Source organism: Tympanuchus pallidicinctus, unplaced genomic scaffold, assembly GCF_026119805.1.
Source record: "Tympanuchus pallidicinctus isolate F22 unplaced genomic scaffold, pur_lepc_1.0 scaffold11, whole genome shotgun sequence".
Lineage (NCBI taxonomy): Eukaryota > Metazoa > Chordata > Aves > Galliformes > Phasianidae > Tympanuchus > Tympanuchus pallidicinctus.
In genome coordinates this window covers 1,023,487-1,037,707 of record NW_026294627.1, presented here as the reverse complement: position 1 = coordinate 1,037,707, position 14,221 = coordinate 1,023,487, and the positions used below count along the sequence as shown (strand labels likewise).

Genomic DNA, 14,221 nt, shown 5'->3' with positions numbered 1-14,221 from the left:
CAATAGTACTGACATTTTAAGAGCTCTCAGACACTTCTTGAGATGGCACAGAGAAGGCAATATTTCAGTGGACAGCAAAAAGAGGGTGAAAAAATCAGATCTGTGCTGTTTACAAGTACTCCTGAAACCCCTGAGATAGGTATTATTTAAATCTAAGTGGAATTGAAGGATATGTTGTTTTGAGGGTAAACTGAGGCAAAGCTTTTTCTTCCAATTCCTTTGTATCTGAGATACATCTTACTCCTCCCCAAGAAAGCTGTTGTTTTGACCAAAATATCTGAGGCTAAAGCAACCTCCAGCTGGAAGTTACAATTCTTGAGTAGACCTTATACCCAGAGGAGAAAAAGAATGATGTTTGGTGTGGGGACCCTGACCACAAATATGCCCCAATAACCTTTGGTCTACTTCCGACCTATAAAACTGTTGCATCCTCAAGAAGAAAAGACCTCAGCTCACATGGAGATTCACACTACCTCCCTGTTGCAGTTCTACCTCTGATAGTTCTTTAAGCCAAATTCAGAAATAACCATCACCAGCTTCTACACGGCATCAGACATTTGTGGAGCCTGCAGCATTCTGTTACTACAAATATTTTCCACAGGCATAAGCCAACTGATGAATGAACAGAGATGAAAATTGGGGTGTGCAGGTCCTCATTTGCTCTGCATCTGTTCAAGCACCTACTTGGCATAAGCCTTCTCCACCAAGGCACACCAGAACTCATTCTTGGAGTTGGAGTGGCAGTAGATGAGCTGGTTGTGAAGCGTGGGCAGGCGGTCATCTATTACAACATCCAGCCACTGACCAAAACGCCAGAATTGGAAGTGGAAGATCCCTGCATAGCTCTCAGGCTTCTCCGCATTCCACTCCTGCTCCTTCCAGTCTGGGATGACCTGAGTTCAACACAAGAAGGAGACAGAAAGGAGACATGCACTCAGGTTATACCCTTTTTTGCTAGGGTTAATTCTTACATCAGAACTAATGCAGACAATATCAGTGACGAGGAAGAACCTGAGGGAGGTGGATTTGCTCATTACAGCCCATTCACGACATATTCTGGGCTTGCCTCTTCCAAGGTAGACTAGATTTGCATGCACTGAAATAGCTCAGACTTCATCCTTCATTGGAGAATGTCTCTATAAATCTCTCACGGCTCTGTTTCTATTATGCCTTCCTTGACCTCATTCTCATAATTCTACCTGGGAAATCTGCTGACATCTACTGTTGTAGAAAGCTTATTGGAACAGAAGGGTCCTTGATCTGAACAGGGATGGCTATTCTTAGGATCAAAGTTTTAGAACTGAATAGATCACTCAGAAAGGATTTATAGAGTTCATCAAGTGCAACTGCCTGAGCACATCAGGGCTAACCAAAAGTTACTGTATGTTATTAAGGGCACTATGAAAATGCTTCTTGAACATTGACAAGCACATTCTCATTGATGGCTATTACTATGATTGAATTTTTGTGAACTTTTATGTCAGAAGGGTACTACTGGGATCCCTTTTTAAATCCTTTTGCTTGGTTCCTGTGTGATTGGACTGGTCTAAAAGTGAACGTTGTATTTGTTTACTGAGTGGTAATAAACAGGGACCATCACTCTGGGTATATCTGCTCTGCTAAAGTAGAAGAAAGTGAGATTCTCATCCCCATAGAGTCCCCTTTCATCCCTGCCAAGACCTGCCATAGTCATCCAGCAAGCACAGGAGGGAACGAAGGAAAAGAGTCTGAAGTGAAAGAAACTTTAGAGAAGTTAGGAAGTTGAGGCAGTGCAGGTTTGGAGTCACAGCCATTAGCACTCTCAGCAGGACAAGGCAAAAAGGGATGAGTCAGTAAAACAGTAAATAAAAAGTTCATATCCTTCATGCTTGTGGGCACCATCCGATATTTAACTGCTTCCAAAGCATTGTGACCTAAGAGAGGAGATGCTCCAGTGAGCCCATGGGGAAAATTATTAGCATTATGTTTCAGTACACCTGATAGGACAAGAGGTAATGGCTTTAAGTTGCACCAGGTTCAGGTTGGATATTAGGAGAAATTTCTTCTCTGGAAGAGTGGCAATGCATTGGGACAGGCTGCCCAGGCAGGTGGTGAAGTCACCATCCCTGTTCAAGAACTGTGGAGATGTGGCACTGAGGGATGTGGTCAGTGGGCACGGTGCGGAAGGGTTGGTGGCTGGACTTGGGGATCTGGAAGGTCTTTTCCAAACTTAATGATTCATTGCCTGTCCTGCAAAGACAAACAGTAAGTAATGGGTTGGGACAGGACAAGACACAGTTATATTGCTTGGAAAGAGGCTCTTCAGGAAGCCCCAGGTCTTGGTGAGACCCCCATATGAGACCGTGGCCCTTTTCCTGCTGCTGAAACTTTGTGCTTTCATATGGTTGCCACCACAAAGCTGTAACAGTCTCCCTGATCCAGCCCAGGACTCTTATTGTTCCTTACAATTAAAGACAGTTGAAATATTAATGATGCCATCAGCCCTGTGAGCTCACTGGCACTCTGAGTTGTCCAGATCAATAGAGGCAGAACAGACAGAGCCATGAGAAGAGCCACTTCAGGAGGGTTTGATGTTTTCCAGGAGTGCTAATGAAAGATGCCCCAGATTCCCTCTGGGTCACTGCCATGGAAGGTCAGACTGTCAGTCCCCATCGATTCCCTCCTGACTGGCACTCATGCTAATGAATTGTCATAGAGGACCATTGTGCTAATCAACTCACTATTAATGTGAGCTTAAAAATGACTAAGGTATTGATTAGAGACAGCGACTCAGCTTCCAGCTGGCTGGTTTTGAGATCTAGCACTACCACTAATGGTGGCAGGATATACTGGTCCTCAACCATTCTCTTCTGTCCCTTCATCTGGGTATGGCAACAAAATTATCCTCAGCTACTGAAGGCAGCAACTTCACATACACAGCAGAATCTATGATCAGGGGCTGGTTTTTTTCCAACAGTGTTCCAAGGGGCAAGGAGTCAGATCTCTTCTCAGAAAAGGTTCTGCCCTAGAGGGCGATGGAAATGGATAAGCTTCCAAAGGGCAGTGGGCACACACTTGAGATGATGGAGCTCAGTAAGCGCTTGGACATGGCTCTCAGACACAGAGTCTGGATTTTGGGTGGTGCTGTGTGGAGCCAGGGGTTGGACTTGATGATCCTTGTGAGCACCTTCCAGCTCAGGATATCCTATGACTCTATGATCTCCAGAGCCCAGCCTCTGCTCAACCTGGCAAACAGTGAGGTGTGAGTTCAAGCATGAGGCTCCTCTTCCCATAGAACTCTCCATGAACTCTCAATTCTTGGCTGACAATGAGCCAGCAGTGTGCCAAGGTGGCCAAGAGAGCCAACAGCATCCTGGCTTGCACCAGCAATAGTGCAGCCAGCAGGAGCAGGAGCTGATTGCCCCCCTGTGCTCAGCTCCGGCATGGCTGCACCTCAAGTGCTGTGTTCAATTCTGTGCCTTTCACTGCAAGAAAGACATCAAGGCCCTGGAGTGTGTCCAGAGAAGGGCAACAGAGCTGTGAAGGGTCTGGAGCACTTTATGGGTCTTATGGGGAGCTGGGATTGTTCAGTCTGGAGAAGAGGAGGCTCAGGGGTGACCTTACCGCCTTCTACAACTGCCTGTAAGGAGGCTGCAGTGAAGTGGGTGTCAGCCTCTGTTCCCAAGTAACAGTGATAGGATGAGATGCAATGGCCTCAAGTTGTGCCAGAGGGGAGATTCAGGTTGGATGTTAGGAAAAACATCTCCAAATGAATGGCCAAGCACTAGCACAAGCTGCCCAGGGAGGTGGTTGAGTCACCATCCCTGGACGTGTTCAAGAACCATGTAGATGTGGTACTCAGGAACATGATTTAGTGGGCAATATTGGTGGTAGGTGGACAGTTGGACTAGATGACCTGAGAGGCCTTTTCCAACCTCAATGATTCCATGATTCTATGATATGGTCATTTTCTGAGGGCATAAGAAAGGTATAAGAAGGACAGTGGTGCCCCTGGGCCAGAGAGGGGCCATCTCCTACACCCACTGGCACAACAGGAGAGAGGTGGCAGTTCCAGGTGCCTGTTGAGATGCTGGTCCCAGCACAGTCACTCTTCAAGGCACACATGACAACACTACCTGTGACCTTATCCTGCATATTCCCTAAGGGATTAAGCAGGAGATAGTGATATAAATGAGATCCACAGCTCTAACCCACCCCCAAGAACCCTCCTCAGATATCTCACCTCTCTTCAGTGGTTACCGGAGAATGTGCCCTTAACCACTCATCTTGGGATTCTGCTGGGTCCTGGACTCACCTTGGTTGCATTGAGGCAGTGCAAATGACATTTCCCTAAGCTGAGGCAGACCTTTTCTTACTCCAGAGTGGCTAATTAACAGAAAATGCACCTATGACTCTGGAGAAACATCCCTGACTTGAAGGAGGGATGGGTGGGTGCTGATTCCTCCAAGCAGGAGATATTCTGTTGGGAACTTGCCAGCTGAGGACAGGGAGGAGGGAAACCTGCTGTGTCAATCTGCTGAACGAACCAGGACTGAACTTGTCTAGGAGATGGGATGGAGTGGTGTATCTGAAAGCCTTTACAGGGTATGAAAACTTTGTATTTGATATTTTCAGTGGTTGGCATGAATTGGATCATCTGCCCTATGGGAGAGAGGAATCTGAGTACCCCACTCACCTCCCACTCCCAGCTCTGATGGAAAGGTGAGATCCACCTGAGGATCAATTCCTCCATCAATTTCTCCTCAGCCCAGCTTCACACCCCTCCAAACCATATCAAATACTAAACGCTCCATTTAGCCTTTCACTCTGAGAGGGAAGAAGGTAAATGTTCTGTTTACTTTTTTTTTTTGCAGAGGAAAAGGTTATCAAAACTACCAGAAATGACTTGAAAATTGGTGGGTTCTGCCTTACTGCATGCAGGACTAGGGCAGCTACCAAACAGGGAATCAAGAAAATATGGACAGCCTTAATCCTTAAGGGGAAACCAGCTGATAAGGCTTTTATTTACTGTGGCACATCAATACCAAGCAAGGTACCTGCTGCAGGAACTCTAACTGAGCAAACAGCATTGTAGCAATTACATATTATGAGACTTGGCCAGCAAAAATCCTTTTGGAAGTTGGCAGTGACTCCTGTTATGGGATCTGATCTGTTTTGCACTCGGGGACTTTGTTCTGGGATGTATGAAGAGAGTTCTCCTATAGAAAAAGAGACTGTTTTGGGACCCTAGAACTGGGTTTGATCCACCATATGTCCATACTATAGCCAAGCAGGGATGAGTCCCCTTTCATTTCTCTTCACTGAATACAGCATGTCTTGGGGTATAAGCAATGACATCAACTTCTCCAGCAGTGTCCATGGCATGGCCGTATGTGGTTGCTGAACTTTGGCTGCAGGCAAGACTCAAATCTCCCAACTTCTCTCCATCTCTGTTTGACTTTTCCTTTCTCTCTAACACAACTTGTGCATATCATGTTATACACTGTCATTGGGCTAGAGAGGGCATGGTGTCCAGGACCTCCATGGGATCTGGAGAAGAAGCTGGACTCTTTTGGGGATGATCTACACAATCAGTAGGCCATGGGTATCATGCCATCTCATGCTGGTTTCCCATCATTGCCCCGTCCTTACACACCTCAGGAAAACCTCAGTCCATACTTTGAGGAATGCACACCATCATTTGGGTGCAAACAATCATAAAAATACTTTTTCAAAAGACATTTCCACCCGTGACTCTCAAGAAGTGTCACTAAAGTACCTTCTGGAGGAGGAAAAGGGGATGTCCAAAGTTAGCAGTTTATCCACTGTCAATAGATGAGACAGAAACAAAACATCCTGGATGGGGTCTGCAAAGTGCTCTCTATAGATCACAGAATCAAAGAATGGTTTGGGTTGAAAAGGACCTTAGAGGTCATCTAGTTCCAACCACCTTGTCATGGAAAGGGACACCTTCCATTAGACCAGGTTGCTCAATGCCCCATCTTGGCCATGAAGATGTTTTAAGGCCATAATCATGCACAAATTGCTTTTGCTGCAGGGGACTAGCTGCTGGCTCAGACCTACAGCCTGCTCTGAGCTGCTGGCTCTGCACACAAACGCATGCCTGCTCCAACCCATCTCAGTAACAGAAATACAGGCAGCAAGAGGAAGGCAACATGCTTGAGAACACCTCCCCACATTGACCCCTATTGTTAAACAGTGAAAGCTGTCAGGAAAAGCAAGGTCCACCCTCCTATTTTTTTGTCCAGTGAGGTTGCAATCTGCTGAACACAACATGTCTGAAGGTCCTTCAGCTTCATGGTAAGGTGAGCTTCCATAGGTCTGGTCTTCAGAGACATGGAGCAGTCACAGTCACAGTCACACAGGAGTCACAGTAAGTTGCAAGCGCTCAGCATCCTTGCAAGGATCCATCTCAAACAAGCCTCCCGTTCTGGATGGTTGGGATGGAAACTGGAAAGCAGCACTCTCTCCAGGATGCCTCTCCTGTTTGCAGCATGGCAATTTGTTTTTCCATCAGGCATGCCGTGGTTGGAAGGGTAAGAGCAGTAAGGGTAAGGAAGCAGAATTATACTCTAGGCAAATAAAGCAGCAAGCACCCATGGCTCGTCCTCCCTCTTCCCCTCCACTCAAATTGATGAAAGCATGTTAAGGGAATGTTTTTCAGGGGTGAGGAGCTCCAGAACTGCCAAGGTGTTCTCCACCATTTTGTTATGCCATCCTTCAATGAAGAGCCACGTAGAAACAACCGAGAACTGAACAAAAGAAAGAAAAACGAAGACAAAGCATAGCTGAGCAAGAAGGACAGAGCAGGAGGGAGTCAGGCCTTAAAAACGATGGAACCCTTCAGCTGAGCAGGTTCAAGGCCATCGGTGAAAGCAAGGAGGAAATACATCACCTTGCGGATCTTGGCTAACTCCACGAGCCGCTCCCCAAATTCTTGGGCATCTGCCTCATTGCACTCCACCTCCTTGGCCCCTGGTTTCTTCCAGAAGATGCCCACTGGTTCCAGCAGCTGCCGGTTCATCAGGTGGGTGAGATCAGGAGTCCAGTGCTGGGAGGTGCCAGTCACCATCACCTTCCCAGATCTCTCCAGTTGGATGTCCCAGTGCAGGAAGCGCAGGTTGTGCTGCTGGATGAAATCCACCCTGTAGATGTGCTCGTTGGGATGCAGCAGCTTCTCACCATCCTGGGGCCTGGAGTTTTTCTGCTGCAGGCTCTGGGCTCTCAGACGCATGCACTGGGTGAGCTGGTCATCGTGGATGAAGGGCAGCTTGAGCTCCCCTGCCTCGGCTGCCATCTCCTCCACTGCTCCTCTGCTATGTCCTCAGCAACGTTTGGCTCCCAGATAGGACACGCAGGGGTAAAAATTCTGGTGCACCTTCTCCACGGTCCCAGCGGTGCTAGGCAACCCAGGCCAGTGACGCAAAACACCCTCCAGGGCTTCCTCTGGGTGCCCTCCCATCTCGTTTGCAGATTAGGAACTGATGGTGCTGCTGTGCATGATAATCTATAGGGAAGGGATATCTGATGTCAGCCTCCCTGGCAACCTCCCTGACAACGGCTCCAGCAAGCCAAAGTGCAGCTCGTTATCCCTAAATGAAGGTGCACAGCCAGGGCAACCATCCTGCAGGTGTCGGTGCCAGTGTATTCTCAGAATATTGGTTCGTGGGATCATTCATGTTGGAAGCAGCTTCTGGAGGAGTCTGCTCCAGCTTTCTGCTTGGACTGGGACTTTATGGTTAAACCACGTTGCCTGGAGGTTTGTCTATCCCAACTCTGAGCACCTCTTTGCATGGAGCAGACTGGACCCCAGTATCAGAACATGTTCATGCTGGAGATATTTCTTTTTTTTTTTTCCCCTTTATATCTCATTTCCCATGCTGCTGTTGAATTTTGTCATTTGGTTGTGCTCAAATCTGTCTCTGTCTTGTCTGTACCCTGCCTCCTCCAAACAGCAAAAAGCTCCTCCTTCATCTTCTCCTGGCCACACAAAACCATCTCTCTGGTGTCCGTAGACCCTAAATCTGGACAAATCCCAGATGAGGAGTCACAAGTGCCTGTTGGAGGGGAAGAATAATTTATCTTGCCCTGATGGCTGCACTCATGGCAATTTGGCACCACGTGTGGCTGTTCATCTCTACGAAGTTTCATGTTTGACTCACAGCCAGGACCCCATGTCTTCTGCTGGGTGGCACTGCTGGCAGGAAGCCTTAGTGGGCACCAACAGCTCAGCACAGTCTGCTGCCCTCGAATGGACTGGACTGATGTTGGACAAGGTGCTCATGCATGGACTTCCCTTTTACTCAGTGCTTCTGGGAAATGGGGATGTGGTCTGGGCCTTATGTTTGTCTCTTTGGGCCAGGTGAAGGAGCATTTCCAAGATGCAAGCAAGCTCTTCCAGGTGCTGTAGAGATGCTCTGAGTCCAAGTGAGCACCAATAAGACTGCTATGCCTAACCTGGGGCTGCTCATTTCCTGAAAACTACTGAGTATGGTTATATCCAGAGCATCTGTGCTGCGTTGGTCAGCTCTCCAGGCAGTGGATGGGATAAAAGAGAATGAATGCTCCCTCTTTGCAGGGTGTCTCCAAGAGGCTGTGGATCCCAAACAGAGCTGCCATGTTTAACAATGCACCCCTCTGCCATGCACCATGAAAAGATGGCTAAACCATCATCATGACTTCAGGTGTTCCACGGAAAAGGCCTGACTCCTTCAAGCACGCTGTGCCATCCTTAGGATAGAGCCACTGGTTTGGACTGTCAGAGAGCCCATGGATTTCAGCATTAACTTTTATGTGGCACATTGTATGCAGTTAGGTTGTATGCTGTTATGGTGATTCCATGATTCTATCGTTAGGTTCTTTGCTTCTCTCTGTCCTATCTGTGACTCATGCTGGCTTCTGTCACATCACATTTCTGCAGAGAACTTTGAGAGCTCCAGCTGTGTTAAATAAAATCCAGGAAAGAGTTTTCTAAAGTATTTTTACAAAAGGCACTGCTATCACTTGGGCTATGCCACACAACTCAGTGAGCATGATCCCTGGAGGTTTTAATTTGGTCTTCTATAAGAAGTCTCCAAAAAAGACCATCAGAAGACATCAGGAGCCCAAGGTGGGTCACTGCACCGGGAACTGCCCTGTACTCACCTGTCTGATATGTCTGCTCCTAAAGACGCTATGAGCAGAGTCAAATAAGCTATAGGGCCACACATAGCCCCATTTGAAGGGATTAAAGAGAAGTTTGAGGAAACCAGACCCTTCTTGATGTCCTCTGAGCTCTTGCTTTGCTTGTTCGCTAGCTTTTAAACACCTTCAGCAACAAATGACATATCAACTCTTGGGTTTTAAAGTAAAGATACCTTCAGGAAACCCTGGAGACCTGGTTACAGATCCAGATTACCCTTCAGGACAAAGTGCTACTGGAAATGACTTAATCCCCTCCATAATCCAATGTCTTTATTTCTTTTCAGTAGAGCTAGACATCTCAGAAGGGCCACAAAACAGAATTTTACAGAGCCAGTCTAAAACCACATAGGGCCAGACAAGACTTAAGATATTAGGAAACTGCTCTCAATTTTCTTCCAGTCCCTTGTTCCTACCCATTTTTTTCTAGGAGCAATGGGAGAGCTGGACCAAGATCCCTGTGCTGATATTTCAGTGATATTAACACCTGCACCAGCATCTTTTAATTCTTCCCAGACTTCAAATCAGAGACATTCTGGTGTCTAATGACAGTTCAGTGTTTTGCTGTCTTGCCTGTCCTATCAGCTGTTGCTTTTATTGGTGTATGGATGGGTCAGGAGCAGACAATAGCATTGCAGGGTCCTGGGTGTGCAGATGCTGTAATGCCATTGAGCCACCAACAAACATTCTGGGCATGGGGAGAGGACTGCAACTTTAGCTTTTGCTGTAAAACAAACCTTTCTGAAAGACATAAGGATGCAAAGATGCAGATAAAGAACATAAAGCTCTGAGAGTTAAGCGTATGGAAAATGAGAAGTCACAAACACCTATAGCAAAATTGCCAAGGGAGGAAAAGCAATGCCATTGGTAAACTGAAATAATGAGGTGTCCAAAGAGACCTGGCTTCTGTTTGGTTGACATCTCCCAGGGCAGGGCTGGAGGTGAATGGTGAAGAGGGAGGAGAACTTGCCTTGGGGAGATGACGATGCAGAGGAACAGTTTAAATAACACCTTACACCACGCCTCTAACAACAGCCACAAGCTACAGAAGTAGGAGGAAATCTTATTGCTTAACCAGAAGCCAACAAAACCTACCTTGTTCACATGTGCTGGAAAGACTTGATTTTAAAAGAAAATAAAAGACAAATTCCCGTGGTGGAGCTCAGTGTTTATGACCACAGTAGTAGAGACTGGAGGGATCTCAGCACACAGAGCAAGGAAGGAATACTGCTCTGCTGCAGTAGGGCTGTGGGTGAAGTGGGCAATGCTGCCAACACTACGGGGCTTTGGTGTCTGCCTTTTCACATTAAAATCTAGATAAAGGCACTTGCAACTTGTTGGCCCCTTGTCCTAGACACCTGTACCAGACTGAAGACCACAGCTGCACTGGCTTTCATAGGCTTGAATTCTTCTCCTAAGGAGGACATGGTAAAAACGGCCACAGGCTGGCAAAGGATGCGGCACCTCATACCTCCTGTCCCTTCACACTGCTCAGGCTCTGCCCCCTACTCTGCAGCTCCTCGGTGCCCTCCTGCTCTGTGACAGTGCAACCACGATGCCCTTGGACCCCAATCTTATGGAAATCCCACTGTGCGGAGCAAACCATCCATGGGACATGCCAGGGATGCGTGTTTGAGGAGCAGTGGCTTGGGAGGCACGCTAATATCCTTAGATCATCCTACTGCCCATGTGCAAGGTGTCTTATAGCCAAGGTGAGAACACACTGGGCAGCCAGAGAGGTAATACCACGGGAAACAGAGACTTTCAGCACTGCAGTTGAGCATCCTGAACATATATATATATTTGTATATGGTTATTCTGGAGTGGGGAGGGTCAGATTTGGGATGTGGAAGGACAGAGCAGGGCTTGATCCTTGTGGTTATGGAGAAACTCGCCAAGAGTTTGGCTCAAATGCGATGTGGCTGTAATCACAACAATTCCTCTCAAAGAACATTGTTTTTTTTAAGAGAGGTTTTCCACATGAACAGCTTTTCAGGACTGAAGCATTTCTGAAGATCCAGCATCTGAGCCAGGCAAACAAAGCACGAGGTGTCGAAGAGAAGCTTACCTTCTGCCACAGGGCCTCGCGGGATGCCAGGGAGGAGCAGGCAGCCACAAACCAGCAGTTCCCAACCTGGCCCTGGTGTAAATCATGGGAACTGATCCCGTCCACAAAGAGATGGGGATCGGCACAGATTTCCTGTGAGACAGGAGAAAATAAACACAGTGAGTGAGGAGGCGGGGAAATACAAAGCAAGGCTACCTGGCAGAGGAAAATCACTTTCTCTGCTCCTCAGGTTCCCTTTAAATCCCACTTGCAGCTTTGTGCTGGCCTGGCTCATCACACTGGTAGCAGGAGGACCTTGTCCTGCCTTATGCTCTCCCCAGGACATGACCACGTTGCTGCTGAAGTGATGCCAGATCCTCTCCCTGAAGGATGGCTATTCTGTTCCAGCATCAGCACATCTCTGCTATCATTATCCATGGTGATAATGGTACATTTTCACATCACTACAGCCCTAGTGACCATCTCCTCCTGTAAGTCTACCCTTTGCCTTTTCTGCAAGCCCTTCAGTTCTGACAAAACTGTTTATCAAGCTTCTCCCTCTCACTTTGCTCTGGGGACCTTGTGATGGAAAGGCATTTGGTGCTGAGAGTATCACAGAATCATAGCATGGCTTGGGTTGAATGTGACCCTAAAGCCCATCCAGATCCTAGGCTCTTACCCAGCCTGGCCTTGGGCATTTCCATGGACACTAAGTGTCTTCATCCAAGAGGCTCACTGTTCTCCAGCAGATGGTGAAATGCTGGTAATCCAAAAGCTTTGTGAAACGTGAAATACTGCAGGTTTTGTTGTTGTTCTTCTTTTTTTGTGGTTTTTTGTGTTTTTTTTTTTGTGGCCTGATCAGTCCAGTTTGGAAGGCTAAGACCAGTTGGAGGCTGAAAGTGGATGGGGCAGAGAAAGAGTCGAAAGAAACTTTTTTGCTTTGCTATTCTATCTAATTTAAAGGAGTGAAAGACAAAGCAGATCTCCTTTCTCTATGCCCCTTAATTTTTCAGGTTATTTACATCCAAAGTAACACATTCCCCAGCCTCTGCACATCAGGACTTGCATTGCTTGTTCCTCATGGGGAGGAATTGCTGCTTCATAAGCATACCAGGACAGATGCCCCATCCCTGGGGACATTCCAGGTGAGGCTGGACAGGCCTCTGAGCACCTGATGGAGCTGTAGGACTCCCTGTTTGCCGCAGGCAAGTTGATTAGATGGCCTTTAAGAGTCCCTTCCAGCCCAAACGATTCCCTTGTTCTATGATTTTATGATCTCCCTTTAATCCCATCTAACTCAGCCAGCACTGCACACCTTATAAACAACATGAGATTCATCTGGATAAAACTGTGTAAATTGGGCAGCGATCGAACCAACAGGAGAGGGCTGATTCACTCCTGGCTGCCAGTGTTGCAGGAGGTTGGAATAAACACTAGAGGGAGGCAATCTGACAGCTGCCAACAGCACCTGATCTTTTCAGCATCCCTTAGTGCCGAGAGGGATGGAAGAGGAGCAGTGCTATTTAATAGCAGGATAATAGGGGTTATCCTATTTCACACCATCAAGGAAGCAGCCAAAAGCTTGTGATGCATCTGTCCTGGCTGTCAGTGATGGGGATGATCAACTCATAGTGGTCCTGCTCTGGGCTCAGAGGCACTATGGCTGAGGACCTTTGCAGCTCTTTCTACCCTTGGGTGAATCCATAGTGCCCAAAAATGAACTCACTTGGTTTGCGGTAAGTCAGAAGGTGAAATCATGGAAGCACATTATACTTGGCAGAAATTAGGGTATAGGGTGTTGGGTGATTTCCTCATCACCAAGCAAGTGTCTATGAATTAAAACCGTTTGATTGCTCATTTTAAGACAGGGAAGCCCTGTGTTTTCATCAGAGAAGCAGCCTGTCCTGGTACATAAGAGGAGATTAGTGCATTACTCTCAACTCTCTCAAAACCACAACAGCACCAAGGGTGCCAAGGCTAGAAATGCTCATGTCTGGAAATGCAGAGTCCCTCTGCAAAGCACACATTTCATTTACAGAATCTTAGGATCATAAAGGGTGGAAAAAAACCTCTAAGACCATCTAGACCAACTGTCCACCTAGCACCAATATTGCCCACTAAACCACGTCCCTAAGTGCCATGTCTCCACAGTTCCTGAACGCCTCCAGGAACAGTGACTGCCACCTCTCTGGGCAGCCTGTTCCAATATTCAAACACTCCTTCAAAGCTTTTCCTAAGATCCAACCTTTGACTCAGCTTCTCTTCCCACTGTTGCAGAAGGTCCCTAGGGGCACATTGTTCTCAAAGTCATTCAGGCAGTTCTTCAGATGCTGCAGTAGGCGTTTCCCATTTAGGTGCAAACTTGGATGTGGCATTTCAAGGTGCTTTTGGTCCAGGGCGGTTATGGCTGAGAGCACATCCTTGCTCTATACCCTAGCAGCACATGGATTTTTCAACCTCCTTCCCTAATAATATGCAAAACCTCACAGCAGATTACAGCTAAATTGCAAATCTCCTAGGATCGTGAATGCCCCTAAATGCCACAAACCTCTAGATGTGCCTGGACAGCACTGTGAGCTCTGCACACAACTTGGACAAGTCCCATAATATTCAGCAAGCCTTGACAGGAGTCCACCTGGAAGGGCAGAGAGAGGCTGCCATGCTGCAAAAGGATAACACAGCATCATCATCCCCAGGATGAAGCTTGGTCCAGGTGGCCTCCCAGTGGACAAACACAAACACAGAATCACTCAATGAGTGCAGTTAGAAGGGACTTCCAGAGAGCATCCAACCTGACCCATCTACTCCAAGTAAGATCAGGTGGAGCAGGTCACTTAGGACTGTGGCCAGTTTGGTTTTGAGTATCTTCATGGATAGAAACTCTACAATCACTCTGGGCAACCTATGCCAGTGCTTAAGCTACCCACAGTGAAAAAGTGTTTTTCTCATGTTTAAATATAATTATTTTTTCCATTATTTGTTCAGTGCCTCTTG

The 14,221-nt window shown here is 47.2% G+C and overlaps 2 protein-coding genes across 3 annotated transcripts in view; both read right to left on the bottom strand.

The window, feature by feature from the left end:
* CAPN5 (calpain 5) overlaps positions 1-14,221 on the bottom strand; it is a 47,597-nt gene that overhangs the window by 7,182 nt on the left and 26,194 nt on the right. Inside the window, exons 3-4 of one of the 2 annotated variants that reach the window (XM_052670895.1) lie at positions 11,249-11,380; positions 685-893 (exon numbers count right to left, since the gene is read on the bottom strand). In XM_052670895.1, coding sequence (XP_052526855.1) covers positions 685-893; positions 11,249-11,380 — 341 coding nt within the window. The remainder of the gene's footprint in view (positions 1-684; positions 894-11,248; positions 11,381-14,221) is intronic. The other variant, XM_052670896.1, reaches the window with a different exon arrangement.
* On the bottom strand, positions 6,560-8,170 carry OMP (olfactory marker protein). The gene has a single exon (XM_052670900.1). The coding sequence runs from the start codon at positions 7,295-7,297 to the stop codon at positions 6,818-6,820; it is 480 nt and encodes a 159-aa protein (XP_052526860.1). The 5' UTR covers positions 7,298-8,170; the 3' UTR covers positions 6,560-6,817.

Coding starts and splice junctions, on each gene's coding strand:
- OMP (XM_052670900.1), bottom strand. CDS start 7,297: ATGGCAGCCGAGGCAGGGGAGCTCAAGCTGCCCTTCATCCACGATGAC.